The sequence below is a fragment of the Danio rerio genome, chromosome 21 (assembly GCF_052040795.2).
Source record: "Danio rerio strain M-AB ecotype USA chromosome 21, GRCz13ab, whole genome shotgun sequence".
NCBI classification, from domain to species: domain Eukaryota; kingdom Metazoa; phylum Chordata; class Actinopteri; order Cypriniformes; family Danionidae; genus Danio; species Danio rerio.
The window spans coordinates 48,947,819-48,975,668 of NC_141041.1; the positions used below are offsets into that span (position 1 = coordinate 48,947,819).

The 27,850-nt window shown below is 38.1% G+C and overlaps 3 protein-coding genes and 1 long non-coding RNA gene across 7 annotated transcripts in view; 2 read left to right on the top strand and 2 right to left on the bottom strand.

The window, feature by feature from the left end:
* Positions 1–896: 896 nt before the first annotated feature.
* si:ch211-263m18.4 lies at positions 897–5,062 on the bottom strand. The gene is made up of 3 exons (XM_087301909.1): positions 4,957–5,062; positions 4,076–4,150; positions 897–3,515 (listed from the first exon to the last, which is right to left on the bottom strand). Exons 1-3 carry the CDS (start codon positions 5,024–5,026, stop codon positions 943–945), a joined length of 2,718 nt encoding a protein of 905 aa, XP_087158035.1. The 5' UTR covers positions 5,027–5,062; the 3' UTR covers positions 897–942.
* A 1,547-nt stretch (positions 5,063–6,609) lies between these two features.
* Positions 6,610–7,553, top strand: LOC148679519 (uncharacterized). The gene is made up of 2 exons (XR_015945643.1): positions 6,610–6,977; positions 7,053–7,553. It is a non-coding gene; the product is annotated as an uncharacterized LOC148679519 (long non-coding RNA).
* A 97-nt stretch (positions 7,554–7,650) lies between these two features.
* wu:fi34e01 lies at positions 7,651–15,354 on the bottom strand. Of its 4 annotated transcripts, XM_087301868.1 has the most exons (5): positions 15,249–15,354; positions 14,322–14,396; positions 13,127–13,714; positions 12,905–13,078; positions 7,651–12,763 (listed from the first exon to the last, which is right to left on the bottom strand). In XM_087301868.1, the coding sequence occupies exons 1-5, from the start codon at positions 15,316–15,318 to the stop codon at positions 7,755–7,757; spliced, it is 5,916 nt and encodes a 1,971-aa protein (XP_087157994.1). In that variant the 5' UTR covers positions 15,319–15,354; the 3' UTR covers positions 7,651–7,754. The 4 variants fall into 4 exon arrangements, with proteins under 4 accessions (XP_087157994.1, XP_087157991.1, XP_087157992.1 ...); XM_087301865.1 differs by having other exon boundaries at positions 7,651–13,078; XM_087301866.1 differs by having other exon boundaries at positions 12,905–13,714.
* Positions 15,355–18,878: 3,524 nt separating this feature from the next.
* The window catches only part of tmlhe (trimethyllysine hydroxylase, epsilon), a 30,309-nt gene continuing 21,337 nt past the window's right edge, over positions 18,879–27,850 (top strand). The window contains exons 1-3 of the mRNA XM_087301951.1: positions 18,879–19,051; positions 23,280–23,433; positions 25,006–25,182. Coding sequence (XP_087158077.1) covers positions 23,286–23,433; positions 25,006–25,182 — 325 coding nt within the window. The 5' untranslated portion in view covers positions 18,879–19,051; positions 23,280–23,285. The remainder of the gene's footprint in view (positions 19,052–23,279; positions 23,434–25,005; positions 25,183–27,850) is intronic.

Here is a 27,850-nt window from a genome sequence, read left to right on the forward strand (position 1 = left end):
TTTGACATTAGATGGCGCTGCACAACTCCAAGCTTCCGACATCCGCTTCTAACACAGAAGAAGTGAAGGAGCGGAAGTTCACATGCTTGTTGCTAAATTTACTGTTTACTCGGAACAAGCACGGATGGTTCAAGCAGCAGCTCTTGCTCTAGTGATGAAGAAATTGTTCACCAGAGCAATAAGCAGCTCCACAATCATATCGCCTCTGGGCATCTTCTACAATGTGTGCTCGCATTGAGTTGTGCTTGAGCTCCTCCAAGTGCTGTTTACAGCAACTTCAGCAGTTCAGTACACGTTAACAAAGTGCCGATCTGATTGGTGGAGATGGTTTTGACGCCACATGTTAACGAAAAACGAGCACGAGGCTTTTTTTTTTTTTTTTTTTTTTTTAAATGATGCTTTTGTGCAAAAAAAAAAAAAACATCTGTGTGCGCAGAGGCCTTTATGCTCAATTTGTACACAAGTATGCAAATCAAGGCTCCTAGAGATGTTCTTTTTATATTATGACCCATCTAGAATTTCTTTAGCATACTTTGTTATAGGCTTAAATATATTTTGAACAACAAATTTTTAAAAATGCCATACATTCACATAGCAGTCGTTTATCTACTGTGAGGTACACAGTTGTTAAGAGACAATCAAATACTTCAGCCATTTATAAGCAGTAAAAGTGTAGAATAGAGATCTATTAAGGAAATGCAGGATGTCAGCATCTACTTAATATTGGATTGTTTTCTTGCTCTAGTATCCCATAAAGAAGGAGTGATAAAGGTTTTGGAAAAATAAATAAAAGCTCGATCTAAAGTTAAAAAAAGTAATAACAGTTGTCCATTTGACAATCAGATTTATAATTTGAAATCAAGATGCAGAAATAAACACTCGACAGCAACATCCAGTTTACATAAACTTTAAATTTATTTTAAAAACTTGATTGAGGCATCATTAGTTAGCACTTCCATCTGCAACATCTAAGCTAAAGTTACCAAAAAAAGTGGAGTTAAATTCTGCAGCAGCAGCACCAATGAAGTTGCCATACAAGGTTGAGTTGAACTCTGCAGCATCATCTAGGGTGAAGTTTCCAGGGAGCGAGACATTGGACTTTGCAGCTGTGTCTAGGCTCAAGTTACCTTGCAGGGTGGAGTTGGATTCTGCAGAAGCATCTAGAGAGAAGTTGCCACTAAGGGTGGAGTTGGATTCTGCAGCAGATTTAAAGCTTAAGTTACCTAGCAGGGTTGAGTTAAATTCTGTAGCAGCATCTAGGCTGAGGTTACCATACAAGGTGGAGTTGGATCCTGCAGCATCATCCAGGCCGAAGTTACCTTGCAGGGTGGAGTTGGATTCGGCAGCAGCATCTAGGCTGAAGTTCCCATACAAGGTGGAGTTGGATTCTGTGGCATCATCTAGGCCTAAGTTACCATACAAGGCTGAGTCATATTCTGCAGCATCATCTAGGCTGAAGTTTCCTTGCAGGGTGGAGTTGGATTCTGCGGTATCATCTAGGCTGAAGTTACCATACAAGGTGGAGTTGGATTCTGTGGCATCATCTAGGTTGAAATTCCCTTGCAGGGTGGAGTTGGAATCTGCAGAATCATCTAGGCTGAAGTTCCCATACAAGGTGTAGTCGGATTCTGCTACATTATCTAGGCTGAAGTTTCCTTGCAGGGTGGAGTTGGATTCTGCGACATCTAGGCTGAAGTTACCATACAAGGTGGAGTTGGATTCTGTGGCATCATCTAGGCTGAAGTTACCATACAAGGTGGAGTTGGATTCTGTGGCATCATCTAGGCTGAAGTTTCCTTGCAGGGTGGAGTTGGATTCTGCGGCATCATCTAGGCTGAAGTTCCCAAACAAGGTGGAGTTGGATTCTGTGGCATCATCTAGGCTGAAGTTTCCTTGCAGGGTGGAGTTGGATTCTGCGGCATCATCTAGGCTGAAGTTCCCAAACAAGGTGGAGTTGGATTCTGTGGCATCATCTAGGCTGAAGTTTCCTTGCAGGGTGGAGTTGGATTCTGCGGCATCATCTAGGCTGAAGTTCCCAAACAAGGTGGAGTTGGATTCTGTGGCATCATCTAGGCTGAAGTTTCCTTGCAGGGTGGAGTTCGATTCTGCAGCATCTAGGCTGAAGTTACCATACAAGGTGGAGTTGGATTCTGCGGCATCATCTAGGCTGAAGTTTCCTTGCAGGGTGGAGTTGGATTCTGCGGCATCATCTAGGCTGAAGTTCCCATACAAGGTGGAGTTGGATTCTGTGGCATCATCTAGGCTGAAGTTTCCTTGCAGGGTGGAGTTGGATTCTGCAGCATCTAGGCTGAAGTTCCCATACAAGGTGGAGTTGGATTCTGTGGCATCATCTAGGCTGAAGTTTCCTTGCAGGGTGGAGTTGGATTCTGTGGCATCATCTAGGCTGAAGTTCCCATACAAGGTGGAGTTGGATTCTGTGGCATCATCTAGGCTGAAGTTTCCTTGCAGGGTGGAGTTGGATTCTGTGGCATCATCTAGGCTGAAGTTTCCTTGCAGGGTGGAGTTGGATTCTACGGCATCATCTAGGCTGAAGTTACCATACAAGGTGGAGTCGGATTCTGCTACATCTAAGCTGAAGTTACCATACAAGGTGGAGTTGGATTCTGTGGCATCATCTAGGCTGAAGTTCCCATACAAGGTGGTGGAGTTGGATTCTGTGGCATCATCTAGGCTGAAGTTTCCTTGCAGGGTGGAGTTCGATTCTGCAGCATCTAGGCTGAAGTTACCATACAAGGTGGAGTTGGATTCTGCAGCATCATCTAGGCTGAAGTTACCTTGCAGGGTGGAGTTGAATTCTGCAGAAGCATCTAGAGTGAAGTTGCCACTAAGGGTGGAGTTGGATTCTGCAGCAGATTTAAAGCTGAAGTTACCTTGCAGGGTTGAGTTGGATTCTGTGGCATCATCTAGGCTGAAGTTTCCCTGCAGAGTGGAGTTGGATTCTGCAGAATCATCAAGGCTGAAGTTTCCTTGCAGGGTTGAGTTGGACTCTGCCGCATCATCTAGGCTGAAGTTACCATACAAGGTGGAGTCGGATTCTGCTACATCTAAGCTGAAGTTACCATACAAGGTGGAGTTGGATTCTGTGGCATCATCTAGGCTGAAGTTCCCATACAAGGTGGAGTTGGATTCTGTGGCATCATCTAGGCTGAAGTTTCCTTGCAGGGTGGAGTTCGATTCTGCAGCATCTAGGCTGAAGTTACCATACAAGGTGGAGTTGGATTCTGCAGAATCATATAGGGTTAAGTTACCATACAAGGTGGAGTTTGATTCTACAGAAGCATCAAGGCTGAAGTTTCCTTGCAGGGTTGAGTTGGACTCTGCCGCATCATCTAGGCTCAAGTTTCCAGGCAAGGTCAAGTTAGATTCCGCAACTTCTAGGCTTAAGTTATCATGCAAATTAGATGATTCCAAGACATCTGCTTCCAGGTTTGATACGTTTTGCACATTTGAGTCTTTTGAGAGGCCATCATTCTGAAGCTCACCACCTAACAAACCTTAAAAAAAAAAAAATAAAAATAACCAAAGTCAAGCATAAATTTTCCACAGAGACATTAATTCGTTTGTACACGTCATAATTTAGGGTGAAGGGGATTCTAAGCAAGAAAAAGGTCCATGCTTTAGACCTGCAAATGACAGGTCACTTCTTGAAAACATGAACCGCTGCCAATGATGATATAATCGGTCTTTTGTTGGAATATTAGGGACAATTTAGTCAACCTCAGACATTCACTTTGGCCTGATTGCCAACACAAATGCATGTTTAATTCAGTTAAAGTTGGCAAAGCCACCATCTAGTCAAGTTTGTCCCTAAAGGCATTCCCAGATGGCTATTATGCTGCAGAGATTAGCTTCTACTTAAACTCTTGAAAATGAAAGTCATCTTTAAATGCGTTTACTAATTGCATGCAAAGATTTAAAAACAAAGTGACTAAAATTAAGGGCATAAGTTATACAGACTATGCTGTACTAGCAGCCAATCTACTCAATAGGAACAAAACTAATACGTTTAAAAAAAATAAAAATAAATTATTAACTAGTAATATGGCATGCTCACCTTCAAAAACAGAGTCAGGCACACCCTCCCATGAAAGCACATCAGCTACTTCAACTGATCTTGCACCGTTACCAGCTGTGGAGGAGATTACAGTAAAATTCAATTAATTTAGCTGAAATTTAAAAAGCAGCATTAACATGATCAATTCAGCTGTCACCAAACACAAAATACATTTTAATTCAAATAAAAGTCCCAGCTAATATTATAGCTGGAAAAAAACTGCAATCTTATGTTTAAACATTTGTTGAAAGAATAAAAAGGGATAAATTTGAAGTTACATAAACTTTAATAAAAATTTAGAGTAGCAATAGTCATCCAACACAAGTCAGTTTTAGGCAACGATTAAAAGGTACATTTATTTTCCTTTGTAAGGATTTACTTAAAATCCTTAAATGGTGTGATTTATTTACTAGTACTTGTATCAAACCTATAGGTTTACTCAGTGAACACTAAAGATTTATTTTTATTTTTTTTAAAAGGAGTCAAATCTGTAACCACTAACTCAACAGCATTTGTTTGTCCTACTATCCAAATCAAATGTTACAGGTTCAACTCTTCAAAATAATGTAAAACAAGAAACTAAGGTTAGGAACCACTTGGAGGGCAAGTTTTAAGGTTAACTATCCCTCAAGTCCACTAGTGCCAAGTAAAACAGAATAAATTAATTTGTCAAAAAAAAAAAAAAAAAAAAAAAAAAAAAAAAAAAAAAAAGTTTAAACAATTAAACACGCAGTGCAATAAATAAAAATCCGTGATGAAACACCCAATCAATCATGTCTATTGTCAAGTTAAACAGCTTGCTTGGTGGTTTCCCCGTTTAAGAAACCGTTGTAAACGGCCACTCACTAATATAAACCTACTTATTGTAGTTTTAAACTCACCTTTACACAGCCACTGATGACACAATAGCAATAAAATAAAGAGTTCTGCCGAATACCCCATGTTACCCATAACTGCCTCAAAAGCAGCAACACTCTCTATTCATACGACAACATAAGCGTCACAGCAAACTTTATAGCTCTGTCCTGATTGTCAGCACCTGTTTGTGAGCTAATTGTTATTGGCAGCGGGTGCGCGCACTCAGGCTGCGTTCAAAATCACCCATTCATTCACTCAACAGTGTGCGTTTCTCGAGTCTTTCTGAGTCTGACGGGGTGTCATTAAAGAAGAGTTCAAAGAAATAAACAAAAACAAATCTAATGATATTTTACCATAATAAAGAGAAGCAATAAACATTGAAATATGATGTGATTATAACGTAATTTAATCACCCCTCCCTCCTAATACGTCCTGTAGGCTACTAATTTCAGTCTTGTTGAATTAAAACAGTTCTGGATCTCTGAAGAGTATTTTCTGCTGCTCCTCTAGCATGAATAATATGGTCACAGAAATCCTAAAATTAAAAATAAAGTTATGGGAGACATTAATCAGCACATTAACATATCGAATAGAGAGGGGAAAGGGGTGGAAATATGTGCTATATGTCTACTTCACGTGAGTTTGAGTGGAATGAAATAAATGTTATCTAAGCAAACGCCTTATCTGCCATCTGGTGGTCAAGATCATATACCCCTTAAAGGAATAGTTCACACACAAATGATCATTTACTCAGTCAATTAAATTAGCAACCATCATTTATTTGGTGTTCTAATAAACTCACTTATAAATACGTGACTGTCATTCCAAATTTAGTGTGATAATGATTGTTTTACAAAGCATTTTTGCAGAGCTCAAAGACAAAAAATTAAATAAAGACAAAGTCATTCAACAAGTTTTGCAGGTTGCTGTGGTGCAAAGGTTCAAGTTTGGTGAACTCTGACCCACGAAATCACATCACATGACTGTGTGAGACCAATCGAGGATCAAAACATGACCCACCTGGACAAAAATTTAAAACATTAAGTAATCGCTCGCTTTTTTAATGTCTTATAATCTTGATTAATCCCACCCCTCTTCTCAGCACCATTTGACAGAATTTCGGTCACACAAGTTCTAGAGACCACAGCTTTAAGGCTCCTACACACTGGGACGTTTTCAGTTTTTTAGTAGACGTTTTTCAGTGTTCAAACCCAATCGCTTTTCACTGGCGTCAAGCAGAAGAGTATGCTAAATCACCATTTTGACGTTAGATGGTGCTGCACAACTACAAGCTTCTGACACCCACTTATAACGCAGAAGAAGTGGAGGAGCGGAAGTTCACATGCTTGTTGCTAAATTTGCTGGTAACTCGAACAAGCACGGATGGTTCAAGAAGCAGCTCTTGCTCTAGTGATGAAGAAATTATTGTTGACCAGAGCAATAAGCAGCTCCACAATCTTCTACAATGTGCGCTCGCATTGACAGTTTTGTGTTTGCGCGCCTCCAAGTGCTGTTTACGGTAACTTTAGCAGCTCCGTGCACATGAACAAAAGTGCCGATCTGATTGGTGGAGATAGTTTTGACACCGCACGTCAAAACAAAAAAATGAGCATGAGGCGTTTTTTTTTTTAAATGATGCTTTTGCACCTGCCATTTTGCACCTTGACACGAGCAAAAAAAATGTCTCTGTGTGCACAGGCCTTTATGCTCAAAATTTGTACACAAGTATGCAAATCAAGTCTCCTAGAGATGCTGTTTTTAAACTATGACCCGTCTAGAATTTTTTTGGTATACTTTGTTATAGGCTTACATATAATTTTGAAAAGCAAATTTTTAAAATGCCATACAAACATTCATAAAGCAGTGGTTTATCCACTGTTAAGTACACCGTTGGTATTAAGAGACAATCAAATACTTCCGCCATTTATAAGCAGTAAAGTGTAGAATAGAGATCTATTAAGGAAATGCAGGATGTGGGTATCTACTTTATATTGGATTTTGTTATTTGAATAGCCCATCAAGAGAGTGATAAAGAAAAATAAATGTTTGAAAATAAAGAAAAGCTCCATCTAAAGTGATGTAAAATACTTAATATAGCCGTTTTCCATTTGACAATGAGATTTACAACCCCCCTCCATTTCATGTGATTGTTAAAACAAAGGTTTCTCTCATTTGATTCAGCAAGGAGACACACCATTTTTAGAATTTATACTAAACTGAAAAGCAAACTTGTGATCAGCACAGTAAGGGTAGCAGAATATGGTTCCAGAAATGTATAGTACTTTGATAAGAGGATTGGTCCAAGCACTGATTCCTGGTCATCCCCATAAGCAGCACTAGGCAACCCAGAATGGGCATTATGATTAGAGTCTAAAACCTGAAGAGCTGCAAACAAGCCAATGAAAATTAAGCTGCTACAAGTTTTGCAATCCACAGCTTGAGCAACTGAAGGTAAAATATGGAACCATTGGTACTTTGAGCCTGCATGAAAAACTAAAATTGGCATTTTGCTAGCAAACATTGTCAATTTAGTAAATTGATAAAAATGTACTGGAGAAAGGGAGGGGGGGGGGAGAAGGGAAAAAAAAAAAAAAAAAAAAAAAAAAAAAAAAACCAAGAGGTTAGCTTGACTGACTCCTTGAAACATGCTTGACCACATTTCTACCATTAGTTAGAACTGTTTGAAAAAGATGCAGAAATAAACACTCGCCAGCAACTTCGTTAAACTTTAAATTTATTTTAAAAACTTGATTGAGGCATTATTAGTTAGCACTTCCTTCTGCAGCATCTAAGCTAGAGTTAGCAAAAAAGTGGAGTTAAATTATGCAGCAGCAGCACCAAGGATGAAGTTGCCATACAAGGTTGAGTTGAATTCTGCAGCATCATCTAGGGTAAAGTTTCCAGGGAGCGAGACATTGGATTTTGCAGCAGAGTCTAGGCTCAAGTTAACTTGCAGGGTGGAGTTAAATGCTGCAGAAGCATCTAGAGTGAAGTTGCCACTAAGGGTGGAATTAGATTCTGCAGTATCATCTAGGCTGAAGTTACCATACAAGGTGTAGTCGGATTGTGCAGCATCATCTAGGCTGAAGTTACCATACAAAGTGTAGTCTGATTCTGCGGCATCATCTAGGCTGAAGTTGCCATACAAGGTGGAGTTGGATTCTGCGGCATCATCTAGGCTGAAGTTACCATACAAGGTTGAGTTGAATTCTGCGGCATCATCTAGGCTGAAGTTGCCATACAAGGTTGAGTTGAATTCTGCAGCATCATCTAGGCTGAAGTTCCCATACAAGGTGGAGTTGGATTCTGCGGCATCATCTAGGCTGAAGTTACCATACAAGGTTGAGTTGAATTCTGCAGCATCATCTAGGCTGAAGTTACCATACAAGGTGTAGCCAGATTCTGCAGCATCATCTAGGCTGAAGTTACCATACAAAGTGGAGTTGGATTCTACAGCATCTAGGCTGAAGTTACCATACAAGGTGGAGTTGGATTCTGTGGCATCATCTAGGCTGAAGTTACCATACAAGGTGTAGTCGGATTCTGCAGCATCATCTAGGCTGAAGTTGCCATGCAAGGTTGAGTTGAATTCTGCAGCATCATCTAGGCTGAAGTTACCATACAAGGTGTAGTTGGATTCTGCAGCATCTAGGCTGAAGTTACCATACAAGGTGTAGTCGAATTCTGCGGCATCATCTAGGCTGAAGTTACCATACAAGGTGGAGTTGGATTCTGCAGCATCTAGGCTGAAGTTACCATACAAGGTGTAGTCGGATTCTGCAGCATCATCTAGGCTGAAGTTACCATACAAGGTGGAGTTGGATTCTGCAGCATCATCTAGGCTGAAGTTACCATACAAGGTGTAGCCGGATTCTGCAGCATCTAGGCTGAAGTTGCCATACAAGGTTGAGTTGAATTCTGCGGCATCATCTAGGCTGAAGTTCCCATACAAGGTGGAGTTGGATTCTGTGGCATCTAAGCTGAAGTTACCATACAAGGTGTAGTCGGATTCTGCAGCATCATCTAAGCTGAAGTTACCATGCAAGGTGGAGTTGAATTCTGCAGCATCATCTAGGCTGAAATTCCCATACAAGGTGGAGTTGGATTCTGTGGCATCTAGGCTAAAGTTACCATACAAGGTGTAGTCGGATTCTGCAGCATCATCTAGGCTGAAGTTACCATACAAGGTGGAGTTGGATTCTGCAGCATCATCTAGGCTGAAGTTACCATACAAGGTGTAGTCGGATTCTGCAGCATCATCTAGGCTGAAGTTACCATACAAGGTGTAGTCGGATTCTGCAGCTTCATCTAGGCTGAAGTTACCATACAAGGTGGAGTTGGATTCAGCAGCATCATCTAGGCTGAAGTTACCATACAAGGTGTAGTCGGATTCTGCAGCATCATCTAGGCTGAAGTTGCCATACAAGGTTGAGTTGGATTCTGCAGCATCATCTAGGCTGAAGTTACCATACAAGGTGTAGCCGGATTCTGCAGCATCATCTAGGCTGAAGTTGCCATACAAGGTTGAGTTGAATTCTGCAGCATCATCTAGGCTGAAGTTCCCATACAAGGTGGAGTTGGATTCTGCGGCATCATCTAGGCTGAAGTTACCATACAAGGTTGAGTTGAATTCTGCAGCATCATCTAGGCTGAAGTTACCATACAAGGTGTAGCCAGATTCTGCAGCATCATCTAGGCTGAAGTTACCATACAAAGTGGAGTTGGATTCTACAGCATCTAGGCTGAAGTTACCATACAAGGTGGAGTTGGATTCTGTGGCATCATCTAGGCTGAAGTTACCATACAAGGTGTAGTCGGATTCTGCAGCATCATCTAGGCTGAAGTTGCCATGCAAGGTTGAGTTGAATTCTGCAGCATCATCTAGGCTGAAGTTACCATACAAGGTGTAGTTGGATTCTGCAGCATCATCTAGGCTGAAGTTGCCATACAAGGTTGAGTTGAATTCTGCGGCATCATCTAGGCTGAAGTTACCATACAAGGTGGAGTTGGATTCTGCAGCATCTAGGCTGAAGTTACCATACAAGGTGTAGTCGAATTCTGCGGCATCATCTAGGCTGAAGTTACCATACAAGGTGGAGTTGGATTCTGCAGCATCTAGGCTGAAGTTACCATACAAGGTGTAGTCGGATTCTGCAGCATCATCTAGGCTGAAGTTACCATACAAGGTGGAGTTGGATTCTGCAGCATCATCTAGGCTGAAGTTACCATACAAGGTGGAGTTGGATTCTGCAGCATCATCTAGGCTGAAGTTACCATACAAGGTGGAGTTGGATTCTGCAGCATCATCTAGGCTGAAGTTACCATACAAGGTGGAGTTGGATTCTGCAGCATCATCTAGGCTGAAGTTACCATACAAGGTGGAGTTGGATTCTGCAGCATCATCTAGGCTGAAGTTACCATACAAGGTGTAGTCGGATTCTGCAGCATCATCTAGGCTGAAGTTACCATACAAGGTGTAGCCGGATTCTGCAGCATCATCTAGGCTGAAGTTGCCATACAAGGTGGAGTCGGATTCTGCAGCATCATCTAGGCTGAAGTTCCCATACAAGGTGGAGTTGGATTCTGTGGCATCTAAGCTGAAGTTACCATACAAGGTGTAGTCGGATTCTGCAGCATCATCTAAGCTGAAGTTACCATGCAAGGTGGAGTTGAATTCTGCAGCATCATCTAGGCTGAAATTCCCATACAAGGTGGAGTTGGATTCTGTGGCATCTAGGCTAAAGTTACCATACAAGGTGTAGTCGGATTCTGCAGCATCATCTAGGCTGAAGTTCCCATACAAGGTGGAGTTGGATTCTGCAGCATCATCTAGGCTGAAGTTACCATACAAGGTGGAGTCGGATTCTGCAGCATCATCTAGGCTGAAGTTACCATACAAGGTGGAGTCGGATTCTGCAGCATCATCTAGGCTGAAGTTACCATACAAGGTGGAGTTGGATTCAGCAGCATCATCTAGGCTGAAGTTACCATACAAGGTGTAGTCGGATTCTGCAGCATCATCTAGGCTGAAGTTGCCATACAAGGTTGAGTTGGATTCTGTGGCATCTAAGCTGAAGTTACCATACAAGGTGTAGTCGGATTCTGCAGCATCATTTAAGCTGAAGTTACCATGCAAGGTGGAGTTGAATTCTGCGGCATCATCTAGGCTGAAGTTCCCATACAAGGTGGAGTTGGATTCTGTGGCATCTAAGCTGAAGTTACCATACAAGGTGTAGTCGGATTCTGCAGCATCATTTAAGCTGAAGTTACCATGCAAGGTGGAGTTGAATTCTGCAGCATCATGTAGGCTGAAGTTCCCATACAAGGTGGAGTTGGATTCTGTGGCATCTAGGCTGAAGTTACCATACAAGGTGTAGTCGGATTCTGCAGCATCATCTAGGCTGAAGTTACCATACAAGGTGTAGTCGGATTCTGCAGCATCATCTAGGCTGAAGTTACCATACAAGGTGTAGTCGGATTCTGCAGCATCATCTAGGCTGAAGTTACCATACAAGGTGGAGTCGGATTCTGCAGCATCTAGGCTGAAGTTACCATACAAGGTGGAGTCGGATTCTGCAGCATCTAGGCTGAAGTTACCATACAAGGTGGAGTTGGATTCTGCAGCATCATCTAGGCTGAAGTTACCATACAAGGTGGAGTTGGATTCTGCAGCATCATCTAGGCTGAAGTTACCATACAAGGTGGAGTCGGATTCTGCAGCATCATCTAGGCTGAAGTTACCATACAAGGTGTAGTCGGATTCTGCAGCATCATCTAAGCTGAAGTTACCATGCAAGGTGGAGTTGAATTCTGCAGCATCATCTAGGCTGAAGTTACCATACAAGGTTGAGTTGGATTCTGCAGCATCATCTAGGCTGAAGTTACCATACAAGGTGGAGTTGAATTGTGCAGCATCATCTAGGCTGAAGTTACCATACAAGGTTGAGTTGGATTCTGCAGCATCATCTAGGCTGAAGTTACCATACAAGGTGTAGTCGGATTCTGCAGCATCATCTAGGCTGAAGTTACCATACAAGGTTGAGTTGAATTCTGCGGCATCATCTAGGCTGAAGTTGCCATACAAGGTGGAGTTGGATTCTGTGGCATCTAGGCTGAAGTTACCATACAAGGTGTAGTCGGATTCTGCAGCATCATCTAGGCTGAAGTTACCATACAAGGTGGAGTTGGATTCTGCAGCATCATCTAGGCTGAAGTTACCATACAAGGTGGAGTCGGATTCTGCAGCATCATCTAGGCTGAAGTTACCATGCAAGGTGGAGTTGAATTCTGCAGCATCATCTAGGCTGAAGTTACCATACAAGGTTGAGTTGGATTCTGCAGCATCATCTAGGCTGAAGTTGCCATACAAGGTGGAGTTGGATTCTGTGGCATCTAGGCTGAAGTTACCATACAAGGTGGAGTTGAATTGTGCAGCATCATCTAGGCTGAAGTTACCATACAAGGTTGAGTTGGATTCTGCAGCATCATCTAGGCTGAAGTTGCCATACAAGGTGGAGTTGGATTCTGTGGCATCTAGGCTGAAGTTACCATACAAGGTGGAGTTGGATTCTGCAGCATCTAGGCTTAAGTTACCATACAAGGTGTAGTCGGATTCTGCAGCATCATCTAGGCTGAAGTTACCATACAAGGTGGAGTTGAATTCTGCAGCATCATCTAGGCTTAAGTTGCCATACAAAGTGGAGTTGGATTCTGCAGCATCTAGGCTGAAGTTACCATACAAGGTGGAGTCGGATTCCGCAGCATCATCTAGGCTCGAGTTACCTTGCAGGGTGGAGATTGATTCTGCAGCAGATTTAAAGCTGAAGTTACCTTGCAGGGTGGAGTTGGACTCTGCAGCATCATCTTCGCTTAAGTTACCATACAAAGTGGAGTTGGATTCTGCAGCATCTAGGCTGAAGTTACCATACAAGGTGGAGTCGGATTCCGCAGCATCGTCTAGGCTCGAGTTACCTTGCAGGGTGGAGTTGGATTCTGCAGCATCATCTAGGCTGAAGTTACCATACAAGGTGGAGTTGGATTCTGCAGCATCATGTAGGCTGAAGTTTCCCTGCAGAGTTGAGTTGGATTCTGCAGAAGCATCTAGGCTTAAGTTACCCTGCAGAGTGGAGTTGGATTCTGCAGCGTCTAGGCTGAAGTTTAGAGGTGGAGGGGAATTGGATTCTTTAGCATCACCTAGGCTGAAGTTACCTTGCAGGGTGGAGTTGGATTCTGCAGCGTCTAGGCTGAAGTTTAGAGGTGGAGGGGAATTGGATTCTTTAGCATCACCTAGGCTGAAGTTACCTTGCAGGGTGGAGTTAGATTCTGCAGCATCAGCTAGGCTGAAGTTTCCAGGCAGAGTGGAATTGGATTCTGCAGCATCTAGGGTGAAGTTTCCCTGTCGGGTGGAGTTTAATTCTGCAGAAGCTTCAAGGCTGAAGTTACCATACAAGGTGGAATTGGATTCTGCAGCATCATCTAGGCTGAAGTTTCCCTGCAGAGTGGAGTTGTATTGTGCAGAAGCATCTAGGCTGAGGTTTCCTGGCAAAGTAGACTTTGAATCTGCATCAAGGCTGAAGTTACCATGCAGAGTAGAGTTGAACTCTGCAGCATCATCTTGGCTGAAGTTTCCAGGCAAGGTTAAGTTTGTTTCAGCAACATCTAGGCTCAAGTTCCCATGCAAATTTAAAGCAGATTCCATAACATCTGCATCCAGGTTTGACACGTTTTGCACACTTGTATCTTTAGGGAATTCATCATTCTGAAGCTCACCACCCAACAAACCTACAGAAGAATAGATGTTAAGCGCAATTTCTTTTACAGACACTCACTGCATTTGTAAATGCAAATAAACTTAGGGTAAAGGGGGGGGGAGAACTTTTTAGCAGGAGCTCAGATTACGCTATTTGACATGCAAGTGACGGGTCACTTAAAAGGGAAAATAACCACTTCAAAATAGCAATTACGCTACGGTATTAGAATGGGACCAGTTAATCTGACCGACATTGACGACATGTTTAAGGTTGTCTACATGTTAGGAACTACGTTAAAGTTGGACAAACCATTTATACCAAAAGGTGCCAAAAAGCATTCCTGGTGGGCTATTGCCTTGCTGTTTAGCTTCAACACTTACTACAATTATCTTTAGATGCGTTTCCACTCTTGTTAGTATGCTAATAATAATAATAATAATAATAATAATAATAATAATAATTCCTATTAAATATGTAAAAAAAGCACAAATTAACTAAATGCTGAACTATCAGCAAATATACTCACTAAAAAGGAAGTCATGTTACAATATAAAGTCAGGCATTAAATGAGACAAGCAAACTGTGCAATCTTGAAGCTGGTCTTAGCATATGGGCTAATGGTAATGTGGCTTGCTCACCTTCAAAAATGGAGTCAGGCACACCCTCCCATGAGAGCACATCAGCCACTTCAAGTGATCTTGCACTATTAACAGCTGTGGAGAAGATTAGGGTCATAAATTAAATTAATATTTTTCAGAAATTTAAGACATCATTTGTCAAATTCAGCAGTCAAACCCCTATGAATTTAAGCCAAATAATATATAAAAATCCAATATTATACCAGAGATCTTGAATGCTGCATTGTTTTTTTTTAGGTTCAAGCATCAAGGGCAACCTAACTACTAGCCAAACTAATACTTTTAAATTATTAACTTACCCAATCTTCCAACTCAAGTTTTAAGGGGTAAAAGGATTTAAATTTTCCTTTAGGTTTTAAAGAGTTACTTAAAACCAAAAATGCATTCACTCAGCTTTAATTTATTTCTTGGTGAACCCTAAATATAAATGTATAAGCGTTAAACATCTGCATAAATTAATCTAATAGCATTGTTTTTTTTGTTTTTTTTTTTACTTTGGAAGTCAAATGCTACAGGTTATCAGCTCATTTCAAAACAGTGCACAAGAAACTCAAAGGTTAGGAACAACTAGCAGGAAATGTACATATTACTTTTAAGGTGAACCATCCCTCAAGTCAGGTGTGTCAACTCTCGGTCCTGAAGAGTTTAGCTCCAACCCCAATCAAACACACCTGAACAAGCTAACCAGGCTTTTACTAGGTATACTAGAAACCACCAGGCAGGTGTTAAGCAAGTTGGAGCTAAAGGCAGCAGGACACCAGCCCTCCAGGATCACCTTTAAACACCCGAGCCTTAAGTCCACAAGCATTACGGAAGTCATCTCAGGTCAATTGAAAGGTTCCACGACAATTAAACAAGTGCAACTAGTGAAAAATGCAGCACTAGATAAATCACATCTATAGGGAACTCTAAGTGCATTTTACTCACCATTACACAGCCATTGATGACACAATAGCGATAAAATAAAGAGTTTTACTGAATACCCCATGCTACCCATGACTGCGTCAGAAGTAGCAAAACTCTATATTCATATGAATGTATAAGCGTCACGGCAAACTTTATAGCTCTGTCCTGATCGTCAGCACCTGTTTGTGAGCTAATTGTTATTGGCAGCGGGTGCGCGCACTCAGGCTGCGTTCAAAATCACCGATTCATTCACTCATCAGTGTGCGTTTCTCAAAACCTTTCAAGCAACAGAAAAAAAAAAACAATCTAATAAAAAAAAATAAATAAATAAATGTTGTGTGATTATAACCTAATTTAATCACCCCTCCTTGCTCACTTTATGTTTTTTAGCTTGCTAATTTTGATCTTGTTAAATAAAGCAGTTCTGGATCTCTGAAGAGTGATATCTGCTGCTTCTCTAGCGTGAATATTATGGCCACTGAAATCTTAAAACAGTTATAGGAGACATTAATCAGCACATTAACATATCGAAAAGAGAGGAGTAAGGGGTGGAAATATGTGCTACATGTCTACTTCACGGGAGTTTGAGTGGAATGAAATAAAAGTTATCTAAACAAACGCCTTATCTGCCATCTGGTGGTCAAGATCATCAACTACAATTACCTCTTATAGGGATAGTTTCCACACAAATGATCATTTACTCACAGTAAATGATAGACTCGTTCATTCATTTTCTTTTCGGCTTAGTCCCTTTATTAATCCGGGGTCGCCACAGCGGAATGAACTGCCAAACTCCACACAGAAATGCCAACTGACCTAGCCGGGTCTTGAATCAGTGACCTTCTTGCTGTGAGGTGATCGTGCTACCCATTGAGCCACTGTGATAAGTTGTAAGTTTAAGCGCAAAAATGAAGCAAATGTTGCTGTTGTGCATATTTGACCCACATTTAAATTAAATTTAAAAGACGTTGTTAAACCAATGGTTGTGTGTGTCCATATTCGACACCACATTGGGTAACAACTCAACATTTTGCATGTTATGTAGTGTATCTGATGTAGCATATGCATAGTATATACGTTATTTATTTTACCCAATTGTTGAGTATTTGGTGCTTTGTTGGATTATTTTAAACCTTTATTAGGTTATTTATTAATAACTCAACCAGTTGGGTTAAATATTTGGTGCTTTCTTGGGTTATTTTTAACCTTTATTTGGTTATTCATTAAATAACTCAACCAGTTGGGTTAAATATTTTAATTTCAACAGTAAACTCTGCTGAAAAATCCAGCCTAAACCAGCCTAGGCTGGTTGGCTGGTTTTAACTGGTTGACCAGGCTGGTTTTAGAGGGGTTTTGGCCATTTCAAGGCTGGTTTCCAGCCATTTCCAACCTGGTCTTAACTGGTCAGGCTGGAAAATGACCAGCTAAATCCAACTAAAACCAGCTTGACCAGCCTGATTTAAGCTGGAAATAGCTGGTTTTGGCTGGGCTCCCAGCCTGGCTAGGCTGGTCAAGCTGGTTTTAGCTGGTCATCTCCCAGCCTGACCAGCTAAGACCAGGAAATGACTGGAAACCAGCCTGGAAATGGCTAAAACCCCTCTAAAACCAGCCTGGTCGACCAGCTAAAACCTATCCTAGGCTGGTTCTGTAGGTAGTTAACCGATTTAACGAACACGAAACAGTTGTATTAATATGTGTAAGTAATGTTGTTTTTGTGTTATAAAGTTTATTTAAGCTATAACACAATATTATTGTTGTTATTTTTATCAAATTACCTCTCCGTGTCGTGATTTTTATATCTGTTTTACCATCCAAGACCATCTTTTAATAGTGTTTGCTAAATGTTTTGTAGATTGGGTACACTGAGTGAAGCCCGCTGCAGCTGCTGGACAGTCTCTACAGCACACAGAGCTCCATATTCTGCTCCATCAACACAGGATTGCTGCTTGCACAGTTTATAACTGTTTGTGCTTTGTTCTGTTTCTTCATTGTTTGTAATTTGTGATTTATTTTAACAAAAGTGTCTGGAACTAAAATGAAATAGAAAAAAAGCATTTTCTATATTTTTGAAAGCTGTGTGTTATTTATTTACACATAATTATAAAATTTATTGTAGTACTAGTAATTGTAGCAACAGTAATAACAGAATGGAAACAATAAAATTTAATTAAAATAACCCAAAACATCAGGTTAAAATAGCCTAGTTGGGAAAGTGCTATAATAACCTATAGTTGGGTTATATGTTAAGGTATTTTTAACCCAACTATTTTAACAGAGTGGGTGTTTCCCAGTGCTGGGTTGCAGCTGGCATCTGCTGCATAAAACATAAGCTGAAACAGTTAGCGGTTCATTCCGCTGTGTCGTCTTTTGAAGGAAAATTATGAATATTAAAGTTTTATCCTAAGTTGTTGATCATTAAATGTACTGCTCATTATTGAATGAATAAATAAATAAATGCAAAATATGATGGGGTCATCGCAACTAGCCCACTATGCCCTGCACCAATTGTGGGCCAGTGGCATAATTTCCCCCTCCTTTCTTGCTTCAGAACTGAGGGGTCCTCAGATGGGTATAAATAAACAAACAAACAAACAAATAAATAAATAATAAATAAATGAATGAATTAATTAATGAATTAATGAATAAATAATAATAATAATGATAAAAAAATAAATGAATAAATAAATACATAATAAATAAATAAATAATAAATAAAAATAAATAAACAAATGAATGAATAAATAAATACAAACAAAAAACAAAAAAACAAATAATATAAATAAATAAATAAATAATTAATTAATAAAAGTAAATAATGAATAAAAATAAATAAAAATGGATGAATAAATACTAACACACAACAACAAACAAATAATATAAATAGATAAATAAATAAATAATTAATAAAAATAAATAAATAAACAAATGAATGAATGAATAAATAAATACAATCACACAACAAGAAACAAACAAATAATAAATAAAGAAAATTTATGAATCAATAAATTAATATAAAACAGAATAAATATTTGAAAAAAATAAAATATTTATTACAATAAAATTTATTAAAAAACATCTGTTTGTTTGTGTGGCAAAATTCACAATCTTGCTCACAGACACGTGCCACTCCTGTGAGCTCAAAAAGGAGCTTGGACTGTATGTTATTGATGACATCATCATAGGTTTTATAGGTTTCATCACCAGATTCTGACTGGTCAAAGTTTACCATCAACTATCAGATCACCTCATGGTTAATCTAAATTAAAAGCATAGGCAATGATAATTACTTCACGTTTGTTTTTCCTAAAGTTTTCCAGCTTTCTTTAAAATATATTATTTTGTTATAGTCAGCTGAAACATTAAACTCATATAAGTTTGGACCGAGCGAGTAAACAAGCATTTCTTGGGGTGAACTATCCCTTTAAATCAAAAACCCCCCTAACACTTTAAATTATGAATCCTACTATGGTAAAGGCTTGACTGGGCGTGTTAATATGAATGAAGTGATGATGTGTGGAATCGCTCCGCTGAGGGCTGAACTTGTTAATATTCATAAAGTGATGCTCAAGTTGCCCGGTAACCCGCAATGGAACGGCCCCTTCTCATGAATATTAATGAGCCAGTCTTCATCATAGTAGTTCATTTCGGGGACATGAGCGCCTGCGTGTACATCTCATGACGGACACAATGGCGGGGAGCGAGCTCAAGTTTAATGATTGATATTGAGGATTATATACTGCAGCTTTTTAAGAGAAAGCTCACACCGAAGTTATACGATTGTCACAAGCCGAGCAGCAGCTGAAAGTGGCGGATTCATCTCGCATGTGAGTCGACTGCGAAAACAAGCGCGCATGCAGACATGATGATGATATTACATTGTAATCACAGCTACATTGTTGTCCAGAGAGTATTGCTGACTGCATTCATTGACTACTGATGCGTTATGTGTGCACGAGGGGTTCACAGAAATGTGGGCACAAATACTGTGTACACATAGACATCACATATGTGCTAACTGCAGGTTAACTTTGTATATATATAATAACTTTAACTGTTTAGGGCTATTTATTTGTTTAAGCTATCAGTAGCTAAATAAAGTTATGCTATGTAATAACACAGCATTTCTGAATTTGATTGTAATGTGCACATTTAATGCTGCTTTGTAGCAATAATCATTGTGAAAAGAGCTATACAGATGAACTTGATTGAATTGGTCCTGCTTCACAAACCCAGTCACAAGTGTCAATTTTTGTGAAATTGAGATGTATACATCTCATAAAAGCTGAATGAATGAGTTTTCTGTTGATAAATACTTTGTTAGGAGGATATTTAGGCTGAGATGCGACTATATGAAAATCTAGGGGATCATAATACTGAGAAAAATCACAGTTAAAGCTGTCAGAAATGAAGTTTTTAACAATCAAAAATTGAGTTTTTATATATGAAGAGTTTCCAAACTTCAGTCATCTAAACCTTTCTTGTAAATTGATCATCTTCTCAGGCTTGTAAGTTTTTTTTTTCACCTTAAACACAATGAATTAATTAATTTTTTTGCTATTTAAGAGAAATAACTGGACTTACGCACCTGTGAAAAATGCTCATGTTAGAAGCAACTTTCAGCACTTTGCATCTCTTCATAGAAGGAAACCTACTAAATATCTTTGTGGAACGTGATCTTTAATTCATATTCCAATGATCTTTATAATAAAGGAAAAATCATAATTTTAACCCAATGCATCTGTCAAGTGTCATCTAAACTTTCTTGTAAATTTATAATTTTCTCAGCCTTCTATGTTCATATTCATTTTTATTTCATCTTAAACACGACGAAAGAACTTATTTTTTAATATATTTATTATATTTTATTATATAAGAGAAATAACTGGAGATGACCTTTGAAAAATGCTCATTTCAAAAGCTAATTTCAGATGCCACTTTGCATCTCTGTATGTGTACTGTAGGAAATGTACTAAATATCATCGTGGAACGTGACCTTTAATTCATATTCCAATGGTTTTTGTAATAAAGGAAAATACATAATTTTGACCCAATGCATCTGGCAAAAAAATAATCAAGAATATTGCTAAAACATGTGTAACATAAGACTCCTTATGTCAACCCAGGGTCACATATAATACAATATTTTGTAATGTTAGGAAGATATTTTAACTGAGATACGACTTTGAATATCTGGAATCGGTTAAAAAATAAATCTAAATACTGAGGAAATCACCTTTAAAGTAATCAGAATTAAATTTTTACAAATTGAAAATGTGTTTTTTTATATATGAAGAGTTACAAATGCAAATTTACAGTTACAGATGGAAAGCAAAGTGCCGTCTAAATCTTTCTTCCAAACACAGCAATTGCTTTAAATTCTTATGTTCAAATCAAGTTTTTCATCTTAAACACAATGATAATTACCAATGTTTTTGCTGTATAAGAGTTCATTTTAGAAGAACATTTTAGAGACTTTTGCATGTCAGTAAATTTACAGAATGTCATCATGGAGCATGGTCTTTAATTAATATTCTAATGATTATTATAATAAAGGAAAAAGAAAAAAAAACATAAAATGCATTATTGACTACAGCCAAAAATGTGTCTGTGCAACATAAAATACGACTATAGGAAAATCTGAGGGTCTAAAAAAATGCAAATGTTGAGAAAATGAAATTTACAGTTGTCTAAATGAAGCCTATATAAAACTTGAATAAATAAGCTTTCCATTTAGGCATGCTTTGCTATGTCAGGAAAATATTTCGGCTGAGATACGACTATATGAAAATATGGAATCTAGGGGTTAAAATAAATCTAAAAACTGAGAAAAATCACTGTTAAAGTTGTCAGAATGATGTGTTTACTTAGAGAAATAACTACCTACACACCTGTGAAAAATCCTCCTATCAGAAGTACATTTCAGATGGCACTTTGCATCTCTTTATAGTAGGAAATGTACTAAATATCATCGTGGAACGTGACCTTTAATTCATATTCCAATGATTTTTGTAATAAAGGAAAAATGCATAATTTTGACCCAATGCATCTGGCAAAAAAATAATCAAGAATATTGCTAAAACATGTGTAACATAAGACTCCTTATGTCAACCCAGGGTCACATATAATACAATACTTCAACCCTTTGTAATGTTAGAAAGATATTTCAGCTAAGATACGACTTTGAATATCTGGAATCAGTTAAAAAATAAATCTAAATAATGAGGAAATCACCTTTAAAGTAATCAGAATTAAATTTTTACAAATTGAAAATGTGTTTTTTTTTATATATGAAGAGTTACAAATGCAAATTTACAGCTACAGATGGAAAGCAAAGTGCCGTCTAAATCTTTCTTCCAAACACAGCAATTGCTTTAAATTCTTATGTTCAAATCAAGTTTTTCATCTTAAACACAATGATAATAACCAATGTTTTTGCTGTATAAGAGTTCATTTTAGAAGAACATTTTAGAGGCTTTTGCATGTCAGTAAATTTACAGAATGTCATCATGGAGCATGGTCTTTAATTAATATTCTAATGATTATTATAATAAAGGAAAAAGAAAAAAAAACATACAATGCATTATTGACTACAGCCAAAAATGTGTCTGTGCCACATAAGATACGACTATAGGAAAATCTGAGGGTCTAAAAAAATGCAAATGTTGAGAAAATGAAATTTACAGTTGTCTAAATGAAGCCTATATGAAACTTGAATAAATAAGCTTTCCATTTAGGCATGCTTTGCTATGTCAGGAAAATATTTCGGCTGAGATACGACTATATGAAAATATGGAATCTAGGGGTTAAAATAAATCTAAAAACTGAGAAAAATCACTGTTAAAGTTGTCAGAATGACGTGTTTACTAAGAGAAATAACTACCTACACACCTGTGAAAAATCCTCCTATCAGAAGTACATTAGTACATTAATAAGTAGTATGATTATTATAATAAAGGAAAAAGAAATTACCCATTATTGGCTACAGCAAAAATGTATCTGTGCAACATAAGATACGACTACATAAAAATCTGAGGGTCTAAAAAATGTAAATAAACTAAACTACTCTGAACTACTCTGTTTCAATTTACTATGACCATTTATGTGAAGCTGCTTTGACACAATCTACATTGTAATGAATTAAATGAATTGAATTAAATATTGAGAAAATGAAATTTAAAGTTGTCTAAATGAAGTTGAGTTAAATGTTCAATTTCATTTTCTTGTCGGCTTAGTCCCTTTATTAATCTGGGGTCGCCACAGTGGAATGAACCGCCAACTTATCCAGCAAGTTTTTACGCAGTGCATGCCCTTCCAGCCGCAACCCATCTCTGGGAATCATCCACACACTCACACACATACTACGGACAGTTTAGCCTACCCAATTCACCTGTACCGCATGTCTCTGAGGGTTAAAAAAATAACACAATATTGAGAAAATCACCTTTAAATTTATCTAAATGACGTAAAGTGTCAGTTATTGTGAAATATACGGTGGTTTAGAGATCTCAACACACTGCAATTTAAGAAAACACAAACAATTACAAAAAACGTCAGCAAATTAAGAAAGAATCTCCATCCGTTTGACAGCGCATGTGTTGCATTTTCACATACGCAAACAATTTATGAAAGCACGCTCTGTTTTTTTTTGTTCATTTATAGTCCGGGTGCTCCCGTTTCCCCCACAGCCCAAACACATGCACTATAGGTTAACCGAATAAACTAAATTGGCCGTAGTACATGAGTGTGTATGTGAATGAGTGTGAATGGATGTTTCCCAGTACTGGGTTGCAACTGAAGGGCATCCGCTGCGTAAAACATATGCCGGAATAGTTGTCGTTTATTCCCCTGATGGATGTAATGGTATGATGGGAGAGACTTTAGCAGATGGAAAATGAATATAGATACATTTATAGAATGATTATAAATTATTATAAACAAAGTTATAATTCATTACAAGCATTTTGACTCAAACTATGTATTTTCAATGGCTAAAATAACCAGTATGGGACTGGTTTTGTGTCGCAGAGTCACTATTGAGCTCTTTTTTTGCAGGTCATCATGCCTTTAATTCGAGTGTTGAACAGATTGAGAGGATTTGTGAGCCGGAAACACGGTTTGGAGAGTTTGGGAGCGCAGAGCCACAGATTCCAGCACACCGCCACTCATTCATCTTCATGCAACTATCAGCTGCTGCCCGACTGCTTGGGTGGGTGAGAAACACACACATGTTTTATAGACACAAACACATGCCTTCAAGATTGTGCATTATTAGTATAGTTATTATAGATGTATAGTTGAAGTCAAATTAGTGCTGGGCGATTTTTCAGATTAATTCGAATTTACGTTTTAAGGCGATTTAATTTTGAATCAAATCGAGAAATCGCGATTTTAAAAATATATATATTTAATACACTATAATGGCACCAATGTGCTTTGGTTCACTCTCTGTATGAAGCAGGAAGCACATCAGAAGCGCCTCTCGGCGAGGCACCACGCAGCGCCATGGATTTTAGAATTCTAAACAGGTTTCTATACACACACTGGCGCCGCCCAGCCACGATTCAGCACGCAGGTCATATTTCAGCCGCGCCACAGAGCGCCATCTGATTAGTTTCATGTTAAATATCATGCAAATGTGCGCGTTTGGTGTGTGATAGTTCAAACTGTCATGTCCGCGCCGTGTCGCCGCGATTTTGGTGTGCGACCTGCTTGACTGCCTGTTAAAGCGTGAAGTCATGTAGGATTTTACTGTTTAAATAACCAATGCATTTGCGCTCATATGTGCGCCCATAGGCGGTCTGGTCTAAGAAATGAGGCGTGTTTTGGTGCATTGCTATTTTGAGAAACTATAATAGCGCGTTAGTTGTGCGCCTCGCTTACACACTACTTAATACACACAGGATGTAGAGCAATACGCAAGTATCTTTAAATATGAAAAAGAATCAAAATAATAAGGATATATATATATAGGATATAATAAGGATGTATATAGGATATAAATATAAAAGATTAAAATATTACAAAGCATATTAATTTCTAGCCTACATAAATATAGAAACCACTGCTTTCATGCCTTCTTCATCTCGGGAGGCTTTTTCAGTTCATAACAATTTGCTTTTGTATAATGTTATTATTATTAGCAATATTATTTATTATATGCATATTTATATTTGTTTTATTTAAAACAAGCTTAGATTTGCCCACCTGTCAGGTTTTAGACCATATGGGGCACGGCAGGTGTATTTGGATATAACTCAGGTTTTTGAGCACACTTCATTATTATTGTTCATTTATTCGTTTGCTGGAGATTAGAACTGAATTTAGAAATAGTTTTGAAACAAACATTTGCGCTTAACAAACAAAATTAATTATTTATAGGCTAATGGATGTCTGTGCGTAAAGGTTTCCCTATCCAAGAGCGAAAGTGAAAGTTTATAATTTATCTCTCATTCTCGCGCGGTAGATGCTCTGTTTAACTGTTTTCTTGCTAGTGAAGTGTTCAGTTTTTCCACTTACACTTACTTTACTTCATGTAAATAGCAAATGTGCTCATGGCACGACGCTGCTGGCTCTTATAGGGAATGGGAGATGAGACACTGACTCTGGTTTATTTTCAAAACACACCTATAACTCATTAAGAGAATAAGCTCAACCCTGTTAGACCATGCACCACGGCGCAAAGCCGATTTTACCGTTTTTAGAGGGAAAATCAATGAATAGTAGTAAAAAACAGACAAGGAATGGTTGTGACTGTTGTTTAATTGCTATATTTCTGCAGAGCTCAACTATGGTGGTCTTGTAATGCACTTTGACTATGTCTGGCTGCGAGACCACTGCAGATCAGCTTCATGCTACAACTCAAAAACCAACCAGCGTAATCTGGACACGGCCAGCATCGATCTGACCATCAGGCCTTCCAAGAGCAGAGTGGACGAACACAACCTCTTCCTGACGTGTGAGTGGATTAATCTTGCTTAAACGTTAAACAAATCCGATGCCTCTTCAGAGTGGAGGTGAATGAATGTATACACTGCATTTCGCATTCTGAAGCGATTTTCAACATGTCTCGTGTAGCGGTTGCCTAATAAAGCACATAGATATAAACACTAGTTAAACATCATTTGGGAAATATTTGTGAAAGAATAAAGGGTCCCACTTTATATTAAGTGGCCTTAACTAATATGTACTTACACAAGAATTAATAGTTTGCTACAATGTACTTATTGTGTAAATACATGTATTTACTGTGTACTTATGCTTGATTAAATACATGTATGTAATTACATCTGTAATTAACTTTTGTAATTACATTTGTAAATACACTGTTGACCATCCCATACACCTTAACCTACCCTTAAACCTACCCACGCCACCAAACCTGTCCATAACCCAACCTCTATCCCAACTCAAAAGCACCACAAGTGCTCTCAAATACCTTATAAGCACAGTAAGTACATTGTATTTATTTTTTGATGTAAGTACATAGTAGTTAAGGACACTTAATACACTCAAAAAAAAAAAATTGTTGAATGAACATGATTTAATCGTGGCACCCTTTATGCATCTAATCCCATCAAGTAAACCTGAACTGCTTTTTAACATGTTGTATGAACACAAAACACATTTGTAGATAAAACATGGTTTCAATATGTCAGTCTAACTTCTTTGCAACTAATTGACTCAAAATGTTTGTATTGTGTTATTCTAATTAAAATGATTCTAATTTACTCAATGTAACACTAAAGCTTTACTTTAACAAAATTATGTCTTGTTAAATCAGCCAGTAAATTTCTTGTTCAATATTGTTGTTTAAATTACATTTTTTAAATGACAATAATATGAAGCAAGATGTAAAATTAAGTAATTCAACACAAAAAGGACAGAAAACATGTTTTATATATATATATATATATATATATATATATATATATATATATATATATATATATATATATATATATATATATATATATATATATATATCTTTTATTATAGCCTTTAGCAGGCACTAATCACATTTAAACAAATTTCTTCTTTAATATTCTGATACAAAATGTTATATAATATCCAAAATTGTAATATGTAATGTAAAATGTATAAGAAACATTTAGCCAACAAAATAACCTTGACTCCTAAGAAAACTGATCCCCAAGCAATACCTGTAGGACGTTAACATCATTTTTTTTTACCAATTGAGTTTAAACAGCTTTCTTCACTTTGGTACTCCTATTCAAAATGTAAAAGTATAAAATGTATAGGAAACATATAGCCAACAACATAACATGCATAACATTCAAGCTCTTGGGAAAACCAATTCCCAAACTGTGCCGAAAACACGCGGTGATACTTCTTCTTGTTGTTTTCGTATGGTGACATCCAAACGCACTACCGCCACCTACTGATATGCGCGAAGTGACTCTCCAGAGTGAGAGTTGTCGATTTGAAGCGTCTCAGTCTCATTGAATCAACATGTTCTGATCAAATTCATTTGATTATTTCTTGATTCAGTTTCAAATAACATGAATTAATCATTTAACATACGTAAACTTGATTTGTTCTTTTCAATCTGACAAGTTTTTATTTTGTAAATCCAATACATGCCTAGTTGATTTTTTTGAGTGTATTAAGTAGGACCGAAAAAAGAAAGGAGGGCGAATAATTTTGATTTCAACTGTAGCTTCTCCAAGATTGCTTAGTATTGTGACTGATAAGAAGACTGTTGTCTGCTTGTGTCAGTTCTCACCTGTGCTAAGATAAGATTTAACACTCTTCTAAAACAAAGATGGATATCTTATTTCTGAGTAAAGATAAGCTTCTGGGAAAAAGATAGACTTTGACTCTTACGAAACGCAGACAGACCACCTATGTGACTCACTTTAAAGACAGCATTACATTATTGCAGTCGGTTATATAGTAACAGCGCTCCATACATCCTCATGACTTTTATGTCTGTGTTACTTTGGCCCAGCTTCATGTCAGTTGACCTAATGTCATGTTAACTTAATGTCATGTGAATCCTGTACATTAGCCTTTTAGAATTTTAGGAGAAATTGTCCTTATATATGGAAGCATATGAGTAGCATAATTCAATTCAAAATGTAATATGCAAAGTGGCAATGCAATATGTTAAATGGCAATGTATTTCTGTATTTGAATTTGCATTTTCCAAGACAAATGAGCAATGTTTGGTGCAGAATGAAAACGTAAATTAAATTACATTGTTTGCATTTCTCATTTCAAACACTGTTTTAATATGTAAATTGTATCCACATTTTAAAGCTTTATAAGTAGCAAAATTAATTTGCAGATCGATGTAATTTGCAGATGATCCCTAAAACTGCATGCGCGAATATCAAACCTTAAGCCAAGTTTACTGAGCTAGGAGGTGATTGGTTTTCTAAAGTATTTCCCAGTTCAAGCTCGAGGGCTCGTGCAGCTTCACGAAGCCGCTGAGGAACAGACTTCGCCATGTTTATGCTGCCAAATGTCCCAAATAGTCCTCGCGGCAGCTGTGACGACCTAACCTAAATCCTGCCTTGCAGCAACGGTGGCCGTCTGTGGGCGGGGCCAGGCCAGAATGCATTTTCAATTTCAAATCGGCTTTCATTCGTCGCGATGTGTTA

What these genes read in the sequence shown, in the direction of transcription:
- si:ch211-263m18.4 (XM_087301909.1), bottom strand. Translation starts at nt 5,026, where the DNA reads ATGGGTAACATGGGGTATTCGGCAGAACTCTTTATTTTATTGCTATTG. An exon ending in TCATCAGTGGCTGTGTAAAG is followed by an intron (nt 4,151 to 4,956) that starts GTGAGTTTAAAA and finishes TCTCCTCCACAG; the next exon opens with CTGGTAACGGTGCAAGATCA. An exon ending in GCCTGACTCTGTTTTTGAAG is followed by an intron (nt 3,516 to 4,075) that starts GTGAGCATGCCA and finishes TTTTTTTTTAAG; the next exon opens with GTTTGTTAGGTGGTGAGCTT.
- wu:fi34e01 (XM_087301864.1), bottom strand. Translation starts at nt 15,318, where the DNA reads ATGGGTAGCATGGGGTATTCAGTAAAACTCTTTATTTTATCGCTATTG. An exon ending in TCATCAATGGCTGTGTAATG is followed by an intron (nt 14,397 to 15,248) that starts GTGAGTAAAATG and finishes TCTTCTCCACAG; the next exon opens with CTGTTAATAGTGCAAGATCA. An exon ending in GCCTGACTCCATTTTTGAAG is followed by an intron (nt 13,715 to 14,321) that starts GTGAGCAAGCCA and finishes ATTCTTCTGTAG; the next exon opens with GTTTGTTGGGTGGTGAGCTT.